Source organism: Haliotis rubra, unplaced genomic scaffold (genome assembly GCF_003918875.1).
Source record: "Haliotis rubra isolate DU_JTF1 unplaced genomic scaffold, ASM391887v1 Scf17, whole genome shotgun sequence".
Lineage (NCBI taxonomy): Eukaryota > Metazoa > Mollusca > Gastropoda > Lepetellida > Haliotidae > Haliotis > Haliotis rubra.
In genome coordinates this window covers 1114163-1135880 of record NW_025765669.1, presented here as the reverse complement: position 1 = coordinate 1135880, position 21718 = coordinate 1114163, and the positions used below count along the sequence as shown (strand labels likewise).

The 21718-nt window shown below is 37.9% G+C and overlaps 2 protein-coding genes across 3 annotated transcripts in view; one reads left to right on the top strand and one right to left on the bottom strand.

Moving 5' to 3' along the window:
• Nucleotides 1–6353: 6353 nt before the first annotated feature.
• LOC124272453 (SOSS complex subunit B2-like) lies at nt 6354–12098 on the bottom strand. Of its 2 annotated transcripts, none has more exons than XM_046707627.1 (6): nt 11270–11551; nt 10904–11042; nt 9461–9532; nt 9191–9257; nt 8451–8574; nt 6354–7536 (listed from the first exon to the last, which is right to left on the bottom strand). In XM_046707627.1, the coding sequence occupies exons 1-6, from the start codon at nt 11316–11318 to the stop codon at nt 7442–7444; spliced, it is 546 nt and encodes a 181-aa protein (XP_046563583.1). In that variant the 5' UTR covers nt 11319–11551; the 3' UTR covers nt 6354–7441. The 2 variants fall into 2 exon arrangements, with proteins under 2 accessions (XP_046563583.1, XP_046563582.1); XM_046707626.1 differs by lacking the exon at nt 11270–11551 and adding an exon at nt 11573–12098 and having other exon boundaries at nt 6356–7536.
• A 2551-nt stretch (nt 12099–14649) lies between these two features.
• Nucleotides 14650–21718, top strand: part of LOC124272397 (titin homolog) — a 71613-nt gene continuing 64544 nt past the window's right edge. Inside the window, exons 1-2 of the mRNA XM_046707564.1 lie at nt 14650–14996; nt 20997–21311. Of these exons, the coding sequence (XP_046563520.1) occupies nt 14895–14996; nt 20997–21311 (417 nt within the window). The 5' untranslated portion in view covers nt 14650–14894. The remainder of the gene's footprint in view (nt 14997–20996; nt 21312–21718) is intronic.

The window sequence follows — 21718 nt, the reverse complement described above, 5'->3', positions numbered from 1 at the left end:
CGCTTGTCACACCAAAGACCTGTGTTTGATTCTCCACATGGGTACAATGTGTGAAGCCCATTTCTGGTGTCCCCCCTGCCATGATATTGCAGGAATATTACTAAAATCGGCGTAAAAGCAAACTCATTCACTCGGCTTCTGTGGCCAAGACAGTATTATTTGGAGGGTAGAAGTTAAGCATAAGTCTTCTGCTTGACATGACACAGGGGCGGTGGGGTAGCCTAGTGGTTAAAGCGTTTGCTCGTCACACTGAAGACCCGGGTTTGATTCTTCACATGGGCACAATGTGTGAAGCCAATTTCTGGTGTCCCCCCACCATGATATTGCTGGAATATTGCTAAAAGCGGAGTAAAACCATACTCGCTCACATGACACAAGCTCCATGACAAGCATTTTAGAAATAAAATTCACAGCCTTTCAGAATTGCACATAAATATAATTTTGACTTATTAAAGCATATTTCTAGTGGGTAGAGCATCTGCCCATAAATGGTAGTAATATATGGTATTGTCACTCAGTGCTGCTCTTCCCTGTTTTAACAGAAGCAGTCTTTTCTATGAGTAGGGTGTTCAGCACTTAGTCTCAGCTGGTGAGCATGGAACAGGCAGATGTCCGCACACAGGTACATGGACACCAATTCATCTTCAATTTATTAACATTTTCTCAGATTAGCCCAGTCTGATCATAGGTCATCTCAAACACGGACAATGGCCACAGTTGGACATGGCACTGCATTTGCTCAGGGTAGCCTGGTGGTTAAAACGGTTGCTAGTCATGCCAAAGACCAGGGTTCGATTTCCCACATGGGCCCATTTCTGGTGCCCCCAGCCGTGATATTGCTGGAATGTTGCTAAAAGCGGCAAAAAACTAGACTCACTTTTAATAGAGGTGTAAAGCGTATTGCTGCTATTCATTGAAACGAACAAAGCTTTTGAATCTGGATAAACAGTCGCACACTTTTCTAAGACGTTTATAACCACCATGACATTAACTATGGTTCTTTGAAGTATTAGGTTATCATGAACATTCACTGTATTTATATACAACCTGGAATTTCATTCAAACTGAAAAAGAAAGTTGCCATCAAGATCTGAAAAAAAGGTATGTTTAGAAATATACACATGCAACAGTTTTTGCTGATTATCTAATTTCATATCTCTATATATATATAGCAATTTTATTATTAAAATTACCATACATGATTAATGCATATCCCATAATGCAAAAACATGCTCAGTAAAACTGATGATAGTTGGCTCAGGTGACATTTACACCTGGGAGACAGACAGGTGTTCTGTAATTGACATATTACAGCTCTTTCACATAACATGCATTGTATTTATTGTTTCAATATGAAACACTAGATTCAGTTGACTTATATACATATATTTTTCCTTACTTCCCTTGGAATCGCATTTATCAAACTCAGCCTGAAATGTATCATGTATTCAGGAATCGATTTTAGCCTGGGGGAGTATCCGGTGCTTATTAAGATTGTGCTGGTTCTTGTGAAAAGATCTGAATTGGTAAAAGTCAACATGTAATTCTGACACTTTTTCAGCAGTTTTACACTATTTCTGGAAAAATCTAGTTTTTAAACCAGGCCATCACCTCAAGATCATAATCAACATGGTAAAAATCTGTTCTTTACAAAACATGGTTTTCAAATGTCATGAAATGTTGGTTCTATTCGTAGATCTATATATACATGCATAAAAAAAATAACAAAAAATCCATCCGGAACCCAAACCATTGCATAATCTTGCTTTGCTAAATTAATCTAACCTTCAGTTGGATTCATTTGTTTATTAATGCTAAAGGATTTGGGAGACAGATTGAACATGTTTTTGGAAGGGGCTTGGACATCCTGGGTATGGAAGAGTAACCTCCCTTTACATGAAATCAGTGTAGACATGTCCAAACATGCATTAAAGACCTACTTTAGCTTAGCTGCGAGATGCTTTTTATCTGAGAGGAATCGGCTGACATGAGAAAAATGTGGCTTAGTCATAAGTTTGAACTCTTTCCATCCAAACTGGTCCTATCATTCTAATGAGAAATCTTTGATCAAGATAAATTTAATGTCTTACAAAAAAGGTTATACTAGTATGCAAATTAGTATTACCTGTCATCTTTAAGATATGATTTGTAAGGTAATATTCCAGTGCCACTTTTATGGTCATGTATTCCAGTCCTCTGGATTTGGAACCCATGAACAATTTTTGAGTTTACTCTGATGAGTAATAAAATACATAGGTAAGTAGAATGAGGTACAAATTTGTACATGTGAAAAGTGCCACATCATGGGGAAAACATTGCACTGTGTTGACAATAGTCAACTATTTGCAGTCTGTGTGGGAGGTACATAATAGAGTCTAGACCAGATATTGATGTAATAAGTATCAAGGTGAATAATTACAATGACCTACATCAACTAACTCCTCCATTCCCTCATGTGCAGAGATGCCAACCCCAAAGTGTTGCAAATAGTAGTTTTAAGGATCAAAATTAGTAGTCTGACCATAAAGTTAGTAGTCCACAAAATACTTAAAATCAGGGTGGATTCTGAGAAAGATAATATGACACTAATCAAGAGTGAAGTTTTTATTTCACATACCCCCAACAGCCAATTTCCAAATTATCAGCATTACATATTTTCTTTTCTCTCTTTTTGGCAAAAATGTCTTTAATCGAAGAAAATATGTTTTTGCCTATATATCAGAATTGTAATGAATTTTCTTCAAATTTCGTAGAATTTCTAGTGCAATCGTATTGGCATAGTTTGAGGCTAAAATTCGTAGTGACTACGATAAAATCGCAAGGGTTGGCAAATCCCAACCTTGACCTTCATGGGTCACCGATACAACTACAAACTCCTGGCAATATGAGAATAAGAATAATTTGCACAAGAGGAAACTAAACCCAGGTGGACTAATTTATTCCCCACATTACATTTAATAAATTTCTGAAAGAAGAGTTATCAGAAGACAAATCCTGACCTGCCACTACCAGTTCAAAAGAATGAACCGTCTAATTAATACATTTATTCAAAGAATAATCTCTCATGAGGTGCAGTTTTCATGCAGTGAAAACATACCGATGAATTTCACTTTAAACAAAAAAGTAAATCAAATTAAGTGAAATTAAGATTGTGAATCCTCATAATTTTACCTTGCCAAATGAACATTTAAATCTCAGAATTTTATTCAACTTAGGATAAATGTTGTTTAACAAATGATCATAGATTCAAATCGCTATTATTGGTTTGTATTACAAGGGGGTAAGCGCAGTAGATGGAACAGTGAAACAAATGAACATGTGGTATGTGATGAGCGTTAACTGAGACCAGCCCTACTTGTTCTTGGTGTTTCATCTAATGTGCATACCCCTTGTAATACAAACCAATAATAGCGATTTGAAACTATGATCGTTTGTTAAACAACTTTTAACCTAAGTTGAATAAAATTCTGAGATTTGAATGTTCAATTGGCAAGGTAAAATTATGAGGATTCGCAATCTTAATTTTGCTTTAATCGATTTACTTCTTTGTTTAGAGTGAAATTCATCGGTATGTTTTCACTGCAAACAGACTATAATCTGTTGTTAAGGCTCTCAAAACAATACCTATATATTGGGAAGAAGGACCTGGTATTTTGAGGCAGGTCCCTATTTGTAAGTGGAGGTCACCCAATAACTGAAATTTACACTTTGGTAACCTGTTACGTGTTCACATACTAAAGAAAAACGGTATCTTTGAAATGTCAATCTTGTTGCCGTGGAAACAGAATATACCTAATTTTCAAGTGATATAAGTTGAAATCTTCATCTTTGAGTTTGCAAGTTTCATAATTGAATACCTTCTATTTCATCATTACAAATAGATTGAAAGACAAGCTGATTATTATACCCACCTTTATTGCATAATGAGGGGAGAAAAATGTAACCTATTGTGACAGCTCCATACCTCAATTGGATGTGTATGAACGGTCAGCTAACTAACTATTTCAGATGTGGCTTGAGTGTTTTCTGTGGATGTCATCCCAGAGCCTATTAATGTTAGGGACCGTTCATAATTTATTGCTGGGTGGGGGGGTGTGATGATGATTTTTATGGAGAAGCATGGACAATGACCCCCTGCATGTCATGTACAAAATCAGTGACCCCCCTCCCCCTTCCAATATTTTCAAGGATAATTTTAAAATATTTTCATGTACAAAATTGCTGACAACCTCCCTAGAACAAAATGATGACCCCCTTCCTAAAATCATCATAATTCCCCCCACCCTCCCAAGCCATAAATTATAAACAGTCCCTAAGAGTATAGTGTCATAAGTATTCTGATAATACATTTCCAATAAAGTTAAAGGTAGCCATTTCAAATTCAGCATGAGTTTTATGCCGCTTTTAGCAATATTCCAGCAATATCACGGTGGGGGGACACCAGAAATGGGCTTCACACACTGTATCCATGTGGGGAATTAAACCCAAGTCATTTTAACCACAAGGCTACCCTAATTCAACCTGTGTGACCTTGGTAAAAACAAACTCCAAACTAAGATGTTCCTTATTTACCTTTTGTTTTATTTCACATACTACATCACAATATATATTCATCCACATGAGAAAATGAGCAAATACTGAACCAGGCTTCACTGAATCCTAACCTCATTGCCAGCCCTATTCATTCACAATGACAGTCTCACAACTCAACAACAGTCGAACTCGAACATTACTTTGTTACAGTGAAATAAGACACAAGATGCTTTTTGATTATCATCATATATTTTGAATAATAACCATTTCTCCAGAATCCTAGCAGTTCTGCAGTATAATTTCAGATTAACATTTACATGATTTAAATTCACCCAATTACCACCAGGTCTCTTTGAGGTCACCGTTGAAACAGCCTGAGAAAATAAGCACTCATTCCTATTTTTGAACGAGTGAGTGAATTGGGTTCAAAGCCGCATTAAACAGTATTCCAATGATAATACAACCTGTCGGCGTATGTGAGGAATGCCCAAAGTTATGCAGAGTTTAGATACTTAACACTTTGGTAAAACCAACAAACATGGGTGTGGTGCTCACTGGCCTAAAAACATTGTGTCAGTCAGAATTGGCTTGTTTGTTGTTTAATGCCGCACTCGGCAATATTCCAGCTATATGTCTGTAAATAATCAAGTCTGGACCAGACAATCCAGAGATCAACTGCATGAGCATCGATCTACACAATTAGGATACGATGACGGTCAACCAAGTCAGCAAGCCTGACCATCCAATCACCTCTTACAAGAAGCTTGATTAATTCTAACACAAATCTTCATGGGTGTGGTCAGGGATTTGAACTAACAATCATTTTCCTGGCATGCCTAAGTGACGCAACCAACAGCACCTTTCACAGTTGGGCCACCCTTACCCTGTCTTAACAGCTGACTACAATGATTAGTGACATGTGACATAGTTGATTATGTGTCCTCATACCAGTGTTAAATGATACACTTTGACATATACTACTCACACTTTGCTAAGGATCACAAAAATTTCCAACTCTGCTTAGACATAGATTATTAATTTGAAATTGTATCCATTCAAAACTGGATAAATAATGACATGGTAACCCCTCTTTAGGCAAACAACCACTTTAATCTAACCTTATGCACTTGATACATGAGTAACCATAAAAATGGTTTTCATGGCACCAATCAACCATTTTGCAAATCATGGAACGAGTCATTGACAAGTACACAACACCCGTCAATAGCAGGTGTGGGATCCACAAGATGCAGTGACATACTGATCCATGCTTACAATAAGCAATAATATTTAAACCAAATTTGACCCCACTTCAAAGTTTTCTGTTGAAACAATGATTTGATCCTTAGCAAAGTGTGAATATAATATTTACCACCCTGTCACCTACCAGTGATACTGTATACTTGGATTGAAAATATTCAGCTGTTTTACTGTTGAAATTTATAAGAAAAAATTGCCTTGGGGAAAAGGTGTGCAAATCTCTTCGTCAGTGTTGCTGTGTTCTCTTGTCCACATGCACAAAGCTATCTTAGTGCCACAACAAGCATTACTCCCATACTTAAAGACTCAAACAGTCATAGCACAAAGGTCTGTTGGTATATGACCAGATGGTGGCCGCATGAATACGTGCAAACACCTAGTTGCGGGTACAGCAAAGTGCAGTGAACTCAGACAAGTACTGTGACTATGTGTCCCAGTCCACCCAGCTGTGAATGGGTACCTCGTTGGGATGAGAAAGCCACAATAACTCGGTGCTCCTAGTGGCTGCAAGAGTTGCATACTCCCCAGGGAGTTGAGACTGATAAATGATGTACCGTTGAGATTGACATCCAATGATCGAGGGAAAAAATACCAGCACCTTGAGCATGCACTAGTTGCCTGGAAATGTGCGCTATATAAATATCCTATAATAATAAAATATTAAAGGTCACTTTGTGCACGTGGGCCCTGAATACCCGTTGAAGAATAGCAGGATTTATAAACTTGTAATTACGAAATTCAACCCAGAGGAAAGTCTTTAGATCAAGTCAATGTTAGAGAAAAACTAAGACATCTGTCAAAGTCAGTTATTCCGATCTTGTGATGTCCCCATTAATGTAACTGCCAAAAGCATATGCAACTAGAACATGCCTTTAATCATAGAAGTGAATGAGTATGGTTTTAAGCTGCTTTCCGAAATATTCCAGCAATATCACGGTGGGGACCAGAAGTGGGCTTCACACATTAAACACATGTGAGGCATCAAACCCGTGGTCTTCAGGGTGATGTTCAAATGATTCAACCACTAGGTTACCCTCCTGTCCCTAGATCATAAAAAACGTATCTCAATCCTGTCCATGTTTCAGATACAATACGTCAAGTTGTTACTTCCGATGCGTTTGCAACAATAATACCAAATTATAGGCTGGAACAATAATGGTGTCACACAGAAATGTTCATAAGCTTTGAGGTTGGGCAGGAAACAAATGCTACGGGTTTGAGACCGATCAACAGTTTCCATGTAAAGCTGGAAGAATACAAGATGTCTGATACAACCACCATCCACAGGCAACCAGCAAGACGTCCATGTCACAATTATCACATACACAGTTACACAGAGAAATATGTACACATTCCTGTCTCCAGACGAGCACTATATAATTCATTTATACATATGGTCACACAGTCAGAAAGGGTTTATCATCAAATTACTAATTCATAATTCATCAGTCTATCGTTCAATATTACTGCCCCCTATTTTCTCAGTGTTCCAGAATTGATAATATTTAGTAATATTTGTTCAATTTCCATTTTTGCAAAACCCTTTCCCCTAATTTTGACCATTTTGAAAGTCGATTTTTATGCTCTTGAAGAGCACTTGCACCATTGAAGGGAGACAACCTTGTAGACATCCAGCACCAGTTGAGAATTATCGCCTCATGCCCCTCCCTCTACCATTGACAGGTGGTGGACCCCTGGGGCCAGAATGTTGGGGGCCGGGGCCACGGTACTGCCCATTTCCACCTGAAAAAAAATTGATGTTTATAATGAAAGAATTTAATTTTTAGCACATGGAATCAAGGGAGACAACTGCCCATGTCATATCTGGTCTTGAACGACGGTAAGTGGAGAGGTTGGATGGTTGTTCATGAGCAACAATGGCAGAAGACACTGTTGATGTCCCTACACCTACCAAGAGTCCAGCTAAATGACGGCAACCTGTATATGATCAAGTCTGGACCAGATAATCAAATGATTAATCTTACATACAAGGACCTGTAAGGCCAGGATTTGTAAGGCCAAAATGTACGCTGGTCCTGTGGTACCTTGCAAGTAAAAATTCATCAGGACCACTAAATGATATATTTGCAGTGGTCCTGGTGGCCAGTGAATTTTGTATTGGTAGTTAAGTAAATCTATGAATGTTTTGGACCAGTGAAGTACAGACAGGACCACTAATTATTGTCCACTCACTGGTCCTGTGGTCTTGTGGGAAAATTTGAAAGGTTTCTTTCCCTGTCTAATGTCTCTTAAGCACCTACATCTTCCAATCAACAGGGCTCAAAATTCATATTCATTTTTATTATTCCATAGAAAAGGAGAAAATGTATTAGACAAGCAGAAGTATTTTAATTTCGAACCCAGAATCCAAATAACACTGACTGACTGACTGAGTTTGGTTTTACGCCGCTTTTAGCAATATTCCAGCAACATCACGGCGGGGGACACCAGAAATGGGCTTCACACATTGTACCCATGTGGGGATTCGAACCCGGGTCTTCGGCGTGACGAGCCAACGCTTTTACCACTAGGCTACCCCACCGCCCCTCCAAACATGCAAAGGTTGCTCGGGACCAATTCACTCTGGATCACCATGAAGGAATTTGGGGTATTGGGTGACATACAACAACACAGCTTCAGATAACCTTTGACCTCACCTTGACCTCCCATCTGAGGGGGACCACCTGACATGGGGGGCCTGTTTCCAGGTGTCTGGGAGGGTATCATTGTCTGGGACCCATCAGACTCGGTGGGGGACTTTCGTTGTTGCGGTGGCTGGTCCTGAAACATTTCAATATGTCACACAATGCATTCTGAGCTGTCTCACGACAGACTGATAAATATTGTGTTGATGTCTCTAGATTACATATTTACACAAAAAGAATGAGTTTATGTCCGAGTGAGTGAGTGAGTGAGTGAGTTTAGTTTTACCCCCGCACTCATCAATATTCCAGTTATATGGTGGCGGTCTGTAAATAATCAAGCCTGGACCAGACTATCCAGTGATCAACTGCAAGAGCATCGACCTGCGCAATTTGGAACCGATGATAGCCTGACTACCTGATCCCGTTAGTCGCCTCTTACGAAAAGCATAGGTTGCTGAAGATTGATTCTAACCTGGGTCTTCATCATAGCAACTTGATAAAACCATTCAAACCAATGGCTGATAGCATGAGCACTGATCTAAAGAATTCCGACAGTCAGGACGACACCTAAGCGACCAGGTTACAATCAGAGGTTGTTATTGTGACTTAAACCTGAACTACCCATGAGAATCAATCAAGTATTCTCCAAATTTACAGAATTCTCACTTAATTGTGACTTCCAATACAAGCACTGGGATGTAGTTCACACCATAGTCCTCTTTTTGGAATAGTACTAAAATTACTGTACTTACATTTTTGGCAAGGAAATCTGGATTTGCTTCACTCATGTTTGGAAGCTCTGAAAACTGGAGACAGAACCTGAAAAGAAACCAGCCTATCTGTAGAGCACATTTGGGACTGGGGGTTTACACACTTGTCAAAAACATTTTCCAATCATAAAAGAAGATGATTTGTATATTTATTAAATTCAACAGTTAAACACTTCACATAAAAAGATTCAACTGTAAAAGAATTCAAAGATATATCGGATATTTCAAGGATGAAACACTAGCAACACTTACTCTCCTATTTTGGCGATAACACCATTTTTCCCAGTGTAAACGGTTAAACAGCCCTTCCATAGAGACGCATACCTGCAACATATACACGTACAGCAACTATCTCAGCTGACATTTTTATCTATGAAATGATTTATGGATTCAGCTGTTATTTCGAAAAATGAAAATGGAAATGATATAAATCCAGAAAAGCATTATTTCTTTTAAACTGATGACAGCAAACCTTGTTGTTCCACCAGCCAAAAATATGAGCACAAAATATTACTTTGTGATTTAATTTTTTTTTAACTGCATTGAGATAAGGAATCAAATGTATCAAATACTGTTCTGAGTGAGTTCTAAAAGCACTGTTGAAAGGTGAAATAACTTTGGGTCTCTTGTCCCCCACCTGCAACAGGAATTCTGTAATAAAATATTAAATACAAAAACAAAAAACAAATTCGGGTCTCCATTGTATTACTTTCTCAATGCATAATCACAAGAACAAAAATCGTAAAAATGGAGGCCATCACTGGACCCATCTTAAATTGACCAAGGCAAAACTCGTTCAGTTTTAAAGAATATCTTTACAACTTTTCCCTCCTTATGAATACTTTTCTACACAAGCAATTTTTTTGTTAATTCCAAATTTGGGGAGTGAATCAGTATAGTTTTACGTCACATTTCGTAATTTTCCTTCTGTGAACACCAGGATTGGGTTCTACAAATTGCACCCATGTGTTGAAACGATCCCTGGTCTTCTGAGTGGTGAGTGAATGCTTTAGCCATGAGGCTATCCCATCTGCCCCAATCCCAAATTTGAAAAGGATGGGTGATGGGAGATCAATATGATCAGAATCAATAATTTTACTTTTCTCCACCTTTTGATAACCAGTGAGGTTCAGTCATCACAGAATCATGTGACGTCATCCATTGTACAATTATTCCAGATTGAACGTCATGCCATCTTCGACTCAATGTGTGAAACATCTACTGATATTAACCACGCCTAGTGCATTTGACAATGTAGTGAGTGAGTGAGTGTGGGGAATCAAACCCGGGGTCTTTGGCGTGACGAGCCAACGCTTTAACCACTAGGCTACACCACCGTCCTTTGGCAATGTAGACAGTGATTCTCTTTGTCAGATTTGCGAGTGTTGTGGGGTATTCAATGCCTGGAAACTAATGCATGTAACTCTTCCAAATGAAGTTTCTGGACACTGAATACACTGTGACACCTGCATATCTGAACACATAAAATCCCTATCTCCTTAAAGTGAGTGAGTATGGTTTTACGCTGCTTTTTACAATATTCCAGCAATATCACGGCAGGGGGTCACCAGAAATGGGCTTCACACATTGTACCCAGTTTGGGAATCCAACCTGGGTTCTCAGTGTGACAAGCTAACGCTTTAACCACTAGGCTACTCCCCTGCCTGTTAATTCCTAACAGATGAGTGTTTGTACCCTTTAGTTAATCTGCATATATCACCGGACTGGAGAAGATCACCGGCCTCGTCCCAGATAGACACATTGATGGAGCCACTCTTGTCAGCTACTTTACATGACCTAACGTCATGGCCATCTTTTGTCCTTGTTGGTTTACCTGAAAAGGTACAAAATTCAGTTATTTACATTTTAAAGTGAACTCCCTTTTTTCAATTTTAAAAAGCATTTATATAGTACAGTGTCAAACATTAAATTGGTTTGAGTGATAACTAGTGCAGTGTTCATCAGGCTTTTGATATGATCTCTTAAGACGTTTTTCCTCAAAAACATCAATTTTATTGTAGGGTCTTCTCAAAGTCAAAATAATTGTGACGTCTTACTTACTTTTTAAATATAAACTTGTGAGACACAAAAATTTAAGTAATGTGATCATTGTCCATAATTTCTCCTTCAGCAACTTTTCTCTGAGATTTCCTATGTTCTAGCTGGCTCCGAGCCAACATGAACAAAAGCGACCCATCGACTGAGCACACCATAAGCCGTATAACCTTTCACCCCCGATTCTGCGCATTAGACTCGCCTGACAGTTGTACCAGTCGAGTCGATCGACAAAAATGGATGTTTCAACTCCTGTCTTCTGCAAACAATCATCGATTAGTTCTTCCGCTCGTTCCGAGCGATACCTACCCATCTCGAGCACAATAAACATCACGTTGATATTCTTCAGCCCTGGACGTATGTCTTTTATGTTAACATACTGGATATCGGCCATGTTTAAAGATTCAATTGTCAAATGTTAACAAAGTAAAATGGCCTCGAACTCAAATGTTCGGCCTCGTTTACTGCGGCGTCAACTACTGACGTAGCTAATTCCTACGAACCTCATCGTGTCAACTTAACGACATATTACGACAAATTATGTCTATTCAGTTCATCTGATCTTCAACTCGGGTAAGTCAAAATGACCGAGCTATCTTCCGGTTTCGTTCACGGTGTGGTGGTCTCAAAGCTCGATTATTGGATGAATACAGAATCAAACAGATTATCTGAGGTACAATATTTCAATATCTCCTCCCCCAAGCCGAAAGATTAGCTACGCCATGACAGTTTCGGTCAAAATGAGAAAAATAGTCAGGTTAACATCAGTCAGCAAAACCCTATTTCTAGATTTCACCGCCCTCATGCGAGCCGACAGTCCGACTGAGGCGACATCGCGCTGCGAGCTAAGGTCATAGCAACATCCGGGCTTCTGCCTGGGGAGCAGATCAAAACAAATTGTGCATTTTTTAAATAGATGAAATTGCATTGTTTCTTTGTTGTTTTACGCCGCAGTTAAACCTATTCCTACCGTTTTACGATAAAACTAACTGAAACATCGTAATCTGTTTGAATGGATGGCGCATTTGGATGAGAAACATAATATAGGTAACAGTCTAACATATATATCTTATATTTGGGATTACACTTTCTTAAATTACAGATTCTAGTACTTTTGTTGGGTGGAGTCCCATCCGGGATTCGAACCCACACCCTCAGAGTCAGAGACCTAATCGCCAGCACACAAAGTCAGCCGCCTAAACCGCTCAGCTACCGCGACTTCCACAGTCATAACAGGCAAAGTAAAATCATTCAGTTGATAGATTTAATTACATGCAGCTGCAGCAGACCATGCTCAGACCATGCAGACCATGCTCAGACCATGCAGACCCATCAACAAATTTACACAATTTTTGGTCTTGCAAGGTTGCAAATTAAATTAAGCACTCACTTTATATATACATATAAGTCCGCGAATCATATTGTTTTCCTTTCGGCCAAGCCTTGCTCCAGTACAATGACAGTCTGTTACAGGGACAATGTGTTGATTTTATTTATTTTGTAGAACTTATCATTTAAACTACATTACCTATAAGGCTTGTGTAAGTCTACTTTTGGCCCCGCACTGCATGTAATGCAACAAGGAATCTCCCACCTGACTGGGGATTCTTTTCAGTGTAAATTGAATTATTTATTTCTATGAAAATTATATGTATTCTGGGACTAAGCATTGGTCCACGTGATTAGCTATGGTTCTTTTTAACGAACACACCTTTGTTACTGCTAGGGTAACACACCGCTGTTACTCTCAAAGTATATGTCACACCGTTTTTTGCGTGTGCTACGCTGATATGTTTGTAATAGTGCTGAAACCACCCATTCATTCAAGTAACACAACTTCAAGATGCTCCACTTAGAAGAAGCTGTGTTATTTGGCAAAGTGCGTCACATTCTCAGTGACCGCAGAGAGAAAATAAAGAAAGGAGCCTAAAGGAGCCTAACTGACGTCTAGCATGATTAGACAAATTTAGAGACCAAGACTGTTCGTTCATTCATTCATTCATTCATTCATTCATTCAATCTCTTTCTGAGATCAATGTCAGATTAATTCTAACGCCGACCACAACGTTAAACACCATGCATACAAACGTCCAGATAGTGTAAAAAAGCACCATCATTATATGGTCTATTACAAGCTGATAAATGCTGTCTGTGAGATATGTCTTCAAACATATACAGTCAAGTAAGATGTGCTATGTAAAATGTATAACGTGAATCAACGTGCTGAAAGAAAGTTTATTGGTGTGATATTGAATATGGTATTGTTATGATTATATGTTTTTGACTATTGACTTATTGATATACATACATGAATAAATTTTCAATATACATTGTCAATGCGTTTTGCTTGTTTGATCCACTTAACCGGACGATTTCCGAGTGTAACCAATATGTCCGGATAAACGGGGTTCGCCTGTAATGTAAAAACATGTTAACACAAATGTCAAACTGACTCATATTTGCATGGAATTGTTTAATGAATGCATAAATATCATTCTTTCGAATGCACTACAATCATTATCTTGACCTAAACCCGTGTATTGTAATAATTTTACATGTATTTGCTTTAAACAGGATATATATTTTTAAAATATAATATATAAATGTACTAAAAAAATTAATCCCCAATTAGTTTTATATAACCACAAGTCTCGGGCGACATGTTTCAGCCGTGCTTAGGCTAATGTCTTTATGCTTTGTTCATGACCTAGTCGGTTCCATTTATCTCCTTACCATAGCATTTATGTTCGGCTTACGCATTAAACTGTAGCGCTGCAAGGCAGGTCAAGTGACGCGATCCAGTGCCGTGCAAGTACATTGTCGAGAGGACACACCTTACAGTGTCGAGAGGATATTACTTCAATTGAGACACCATGTTGATATTATCATTCTTTACTACAGTTCGCTGATCGAAACAAAGCTAAATGATAAACGCATAACTTCATTGTTGTATATGTTTCATGCTCTGATTCATATAGAGATAACGGAATCCAGCAATCTGCACAAATAGGATTTGTTTATTATTTTAATTCACTAGTATATTGAAAAAATACGACGGCAAAATATTGCAAAATATGTCGATTGCTGTTTTGATACGGCTCCCATAGGTCGAGATTGGATCAATGGATTAAGCCATTTTTCAGGAGGGAGTGTTGGACTTTCACCCCGTATAATTTATGTTGCTTTCGACTTGTAATGGTTCATTTAAATATAGGAATGCATTTGTGTCTATATCTATGTCACATATGGCACATTTCGTTGTTCGACATTGAATAAGTATCGGTTCTATTTGACAGTTCATAACGGCCTTTCTCCCCCATGACATACAACGAGCACCTGTTGTGACGTCACATACACCCAGCAACGTATAAACAATATGGCGGCCATGGTCCAAGTTTGGAGAGACGAAAAGTTTGCATGTATGGGAAGATAATCATTATTTGTAGTTAATAATTGATAACAGCGTCACTGTCAATGCGAAGAAAGAAGTTACCGAAGACACGGAGAAAGCATTCAAAGGGAAATAGTATCGTGTGATTGCGGGAGACAATTGAATAATGCATCGTAGGTGTTTATCATCGGCAGAGTGTTTTAACTGAGGAAAACACTTTCAGTGATAGAAAAATTAACAATGGCTGGCGGCGGTGCTCTCAACCTCTCACTTCTCAGTCGCGGAGTTGGTGAGGTTCAAACGAATGGGCACGAAAAAGTTGAAGTGTTCCTTGAGCCAGAGGTAAATATACTTAACTTGCATATTTACAACCATGGAAAACGACAAAAATGTTATGATTGTAATGTACTTTAAAAAACTGCTATCATTATAATAAATATGATATTTGCTATAAATGTACCCCAGTTAGAATTTATTGGTCAATGAGTTTTTATTTTTTATTGTCAAATCAAATTTTCTACTGGTGATTGAAGCCTGTTTTTATCATGTCATTCATAAGGCTATCAGACTCAGTTTTGTTGGTAAGAGTTCCTCCCGTTCCCCCATCCCTCAATCCCAAATAATATTGATAAATATACTAAAATTATTAACAAATCTTAACACAACAATTACTAGAGAACTCACAAAATGACTTAAAGTCCAAAATTTAAGTTAGGGTTAGGTTTAGAGTTAGGTTTAGGGTTGGGGGAACGGAAGGAACTCTTTCTGTTTTGTTATATATTATAAATAAGTGACCACCATATATTTAGTAAATATTTTTTTTATTGTGTGACCTTTGTTATTAAACATAAATCCTTAAAAATAGCTTCCCCAACTTGTGACAATTATCATACTCTTGCTTTTTATTAAATGATACAAATCAGTACATCAATTTTATGACACTATTTACATTTTTCGAGATCATTTACAAATGTTTAACTCTGATGAATAATAGCATGCAAAACTGCCTATGAATTGCTGTCAGTATTGCACACCAATAAGTATATGATTTGCCAATGATCAGCAACGAACAAATTAAGTGACAAAGTGTCTTAAAAATTCTACGTCAGATTTGTGTATAAAAAATGTTGTAAATGTAATATGTTACAGAACTACAGTTCATAATCTAAAGTTATTTATTTATAGGATGCAGTCATGCAGGGAAGGTAATATTGAGTATTGCATGAAACAACAAAATCAAAGTGAATCTATAATAATATTGCATCTTGATGTTTTTGAAGAAAGTAATAATTGAAACAACATGTTATTTCATTTTCAAGAAATCTAGAATGAAAAAATCTGTGAATAGTGATTGCTGTTTCCTGGCAATCATGATATCTCATGGGAATAACCTTGAAAGATGTCAGTTGTGTTGTTCATGATATATTCATGTGCAGCATACGCTAATGTAACTCTCAACGTGACAATCAATACCGTAAGACTTTTTTGTCACTGTGCAATAACAGACTCAATTATCATTGGAATTACCAAAGTTTTTATCATTGTTGATAAATCAATATAATCAAAGCCTTGAAAATGATGGTCTCGGGTGATGTAACATTTTCATTTCATCCTAATCACTTTGCTCTGACTTCACCTTTCTGGCTGCTTAGTTTTAGGAATGACTTAAATTATTAACACATCTGTTGATTAAAAATCAGAGGACTGTGTTTTGTTTTTGTTCAACAACATTTACAATGTTTAAATGATCTTATTAACACTTTGAAATTCCTTTCATTAATTTTTCAAGGGCATGGTTAAAATGAGTTCCTAGCACCTTAAAGGATAGAGTCAGAAAGAAGGGCATTTCAGAAGTAACAGTGATGGTGGTTATTATGAAAACTGATAAATGTACCTGTATCCCAATTGTATAGATCGATGTTCATGTTGCTGATCACTGGATTGTATGGTCCTGACCCAGTTATTTACAGACTGCCACCATACAGCTGGAATATTGCTGAGTGTGGTGTTAAACAACAAACAAACAAAGCTTTTCTAAGCAGAGTGGAAAACATGTAGGTATTTGATAGAGGATATATTCAGTCAGTGTAGAAAATGTATAATCGGTGCAGCACTGTTAGAAATTTATACAAGAAATGATAAAATTGATGATCTTTTTCCAGAGACATTTTGAATAACTGGCAACACAAGCTAAATCAGTTATTCCAATACATGAGTTGGTTTCCAAGGTAATAATTAGCTTATTATTACTCATATGATACTATTAGTTGAAAAACACATCCTCACACACAGCAAATATTACAGGACTAAACCTGTCAGTTGAAAGACTACAAAGACACACTGGCATTGATTTGCAAAATACAATGGTCATATTTCATTTAAATAATATGTAACCCAGTGTGGTTTTGATAAGAAATATAACTATCAGGCATAAAACTGCTAGCGCTACACTGAGTATGTTCACTGGCAGAAACATGACATAAACTGGACAAATGCTTTGGATATGATCAATCTTATTAAAATCATATCCAAGTTCTTGCTGCCATCAAAGATCTGATCAGTATCGCTTGAAAAGGAATCATCGAAGGTAAGGTTTAGCAATATTAATTCAATACTTTATTCTTTTTTATTAAAAGATTCAAATTTTGTCACTTTAAATCCAGGTGTAAATATTCTTTTATTATTCTATCAGATTCTTACATATATGATATTCAAATTTGATTGTGAAACTGATGTTCACGTTATCAATTTTTATATTAAGCATGTTAAGTACTTAGACAGTTAATTTGTTGGAAAATATTGATAGTAAGCTGTGTAAGCTGATGTGATGTATGATACTGTTTGATGTGATGCTGTGTAAATTCTGTCACATTACAACAAACTGTGGTTCATGATAAAAAAGTGAGTGAGTGAGTGTGCTTTTATGCCGCTGTAGCAATATTCCAGCAATATCACTGCAGGGGACACCAGAAATGGGCTTCACACTTTGTACACACAGACTCAAAGTACATCTTACAATATATGACACAATCACATGGGTTGTTGGGCAGCATAGTGGTAAAAGCGTTAAAGCTTGTCAAGTCGAATATGCAAAAACAAAACTATTCAAATACAATCAGTTTAGTTGTCAGGTAAATGCTAGTTGATCGAACCAGTTTGGTAATGGTATTCATAAAAGCGCTCCTTTTCAACTAGTACATGAATTCATTTTTTAGATGATATTTTGATACAGATTATCTACAGATCTATAATCCAGTAAGTGATATAGCTGAAGCAAAGCTGAGAGAGATAAAACATCATTTAATATAAAATTAATACAAAAAACATTAATTGCAAAACTGCAATTCATCTGATTTGAATCTTAATTCTTAAACAAACACGTCAGACATATAAGTTGTTTTATCAGACGAACAATCAGTCTCATTATGTCCAAACCTTTATAACTAGATATATCGCACAACAGCTTAAGGCAGGCACAATGAGACCTTGCTTTTATGGGTAAATGACCCAGTAATTATAACAGTGCAATACAGAACGAGGTGACTATTAAATACTACTATAGCTAACATTACAACAGAACTGGTAACGTGAGACAATATAAGGCAAGCCAAAGACTAATTATAGGCATGATTAATTCTTTTCTTCGCTGACGATAATTACTTCGTGGGAGGAGGCACATTTGCAGGGTGGAAATATGCGAGACTGGCTGATTGTCGTATCGCATGTTATCGTGCTTTAACATACTGACCTGTCAGCTGGTTAATCATTTATTGCACAGTGACAAAGTTACAATGTTGAAGCTGGGATCATGACTTCAGGTGGTTTTGGATAAATGAAGATTTCAAGGAGACAGCTTGAGGATTAAAATTTATCTTTATCGAGATTGTCAAGTGTGGGGATTTGGGGGTCATGGGTTGTCATGACAATGATTTCGTTTATCTATCACCTGTCAGATTGAGGGAGATCTTCAGAACATTGTTGATTAAAGCAGAATTTTGTTTAGACAAAGTTCCTGTGAGGACAGGGGCGGTGGGGTAGTCTAGTGGTCAAAGCGTTCGCTCATCACGCCGAAGACCCGGGTTCGATTCCCCACATGGGTACAATGTTTGAAGCCCATTTCTGGTGTCCCCTGCCGTGATATTGCTGGAATATTGTTAAAAGAGGCGTAAAACCAAACTCACTCACTCACTCACTCCTGTGAGGTCACAATAACATCCAATAATTTCCCTAGTTTGTTTTTAAAGCTACGTTGAACAATATTCATTTGTTTTTGTTTGTTTGTTGTTTAACACCGCACTCGAAGTATCGTGGCAGTGTGTAATTAATCGACCAGACAATCCAGTGATCAGCAGCATGAGTATCAATCTGTGAACAGGGATACAATGACACATCAGCGAGCCTATAAAAATATTCCAGCAATATGACAGTGGTTGTAAATAATCTGGACCAGACAATTCGGTGATGGACATTATGTGTATTGATTGTACGCAGTTGATAACATGCATCAACCAAGTCAATGAGTCTAACCACCAGATTCCTTAAGTTGCCCCTAACAACAAGCATGGGTTGTAAGTTCGCTACAGTTTGTTATGCTGATTTGCAAACCAAAGATTGTAGGTTAACATTTCAGAATGTTTCGATGGTTGTCGGCACCATATCCATGTTCGTTACTGTCAACAAAAGGGAAGCGGCGGGTAGCCTAGTGGTTAAAGCGTTTGCTCATCATGCCGAAGACCCAAAGTCGAAAATATCATATTGCAGAGAGGCACTCAACAAATACTTAATAAATTTTGTATTATGCAGTAATGTAAATGAAATGCATCTACAAATTCCTTTAAATGACACCAAGACCATTGCCCGAGTCACACACTTATATTGAGTGAATTGTCAACTTAATTTGTTAGGGGTATAGTCTGGGCTGGAGGGGTATACTTTGGCCTGGTCCAGAATATACCCCCGGGGTATAAACCGGGCTAGCCTATAGTTTACCCTGGGGTATAATCTGGTGGGGGGTTATTCTGGGCTGCAACACCGGGTTCAATTCCCAACATGAGTACAATGTGCGGAGAACATTTCTGGTGTCCCCCGCCATGATACTGCTAGAAAATTGCTAAGAGCAGCGTACAACCATATTCACTCACTCATTCAACAAAGGGGTGTCTGCTACTTTGGGATTTCCTCCTTCCACATCAAACTGACTGTTCATGGTATAACTGACATTCTGTTAAAATGATAATCAAATCAAACTCACATCATTACTGCTGCCTCTGTGAAAAGATTTGTATTGCAGAGGATTGAAATAGGAATTGAATGGTGAATTCCATTAACTAAATTTAGAACACTTGTGAACAGAAATGAATACAGTGAATGAGTGAGTGAGGTTCGGTTTTTACGCCACTTTTAACAATATTCCGGCAATATCGCGAAGGGGACATCAGAAATGGGCTTCACATTGTACCCATGTGGAGAATCAAACCTGGGTCTTCAGCATGATGAGCGAACGCTTTAACCATTAGGCTAACCCACCACCCCGAAATCAATACAAATGTGTAAGAATAAAATTAAACTAAATTATCCAAACCAGTCTGAGTGCATAGTTACTGTCTTGTAAACATTTACACAAGTTGATTGGCAGCATAATGTTTGTTGTGAAGATCCGGGTTACCATTGATCTTCAGCAACACATGCTTGTCGTGAGAGGTGACTAACGGGGTCAGGTGGTCAGGCTCGCTGACTTGTTTGCGTAGATCTATGCTCATGATGTTAATCACTGGATTGTCTGGTCCAGACTTGAATATTTACAGAACGCTGTCATGTATTTGGTGTTAAACAACAAACAAACATAAGAAATAACTTTAGTCTTGTTCGATAAGTTCCCAAACAGTGTCTGATGTAATCACAAGATGGATCTAAGTGGTAGAAATATTTCTAGTAACGATATATGTGTCAATAGTGATTTGGGGGATTTTAGGAGCTGAAAGTCTGTGTGCACCTCATAACCTTCGGTGTACAAACCCATTCAGCTTATAAAATCATGTATGTCTCACGACACATTACGCATATTTTAAATTACATTTGTGACGTCATTCCATTGTCTGTTCACTCCATTACTTTTCAGGAATGGAGCGATGTGTACCAGTTTCAAAATAACACCTTCATTTTGTCATTTTGACATTTAATTTTGATAACAGAAATATTCCCAATACTTCGAATGTAATTTAAGTAGGGTAATATCCTCGTAACTCTCCATTCCTTAAAAATAATATTTTTAAGGAATGGAGAGTTACTCGGACATTACCCTCTACGTATACTTTATCGTAACACTATGCCCTTTGTTTCCAGGACTACTACAACTTCCGCGATGTGCCACAACGCTACTACTTCCCACCAATCAAACACAAGTACACCATGCTGCAAGACATGCCCGAACTGTCCTCCCGAGAATCACGTGATCACCAAGAAATTCATCTTCCGAAAACTTTCACGACCAGGAAAGGAGCTCTGTTGCTGTTTTCGGAAGATCTGGCGTTACGTGACAGCGAAAGGGAACAAACTGAACGCCAACAGACTAAACCTGTGTCGAAAAGTTCAGACGGAGCCCTGGATTTACGAACAGTTGACGATTTAGCAAAGAGTATTTTGTCTTATGGTAATCATGTGAGTACTTGCTTCTCCTTATTTATAATGATTATTACATGTTGTGTAAACCCGTGAAGATTTAGAATTGGTCTTCAGCAACCCATGCTGGTCATAAGAGGTGACTAATGAGATTGGATGGTCAGGCTCGCTGATTGGGTTGACACGTCATCGTAGCCCACTTGCGTGGATTGATGCTCATGCTGTTGATCACTGGATTGTCTGGTCCGTACCAATTATTTACAGACATTTAGCTGGAATATTGCTGAGTGCAGTGTAAAACAACATCCCAACCAACCAACCAGGTTGTGTATTATCCAGTGACAGCTCTGGCAGTTATGTAAAGGGTACACCTCGATCATTTGTGTTTGTAGTCACTGAGATCCATATAATGTCTTAGGTTAGCATTTAGAGGTTGGAAGAACATG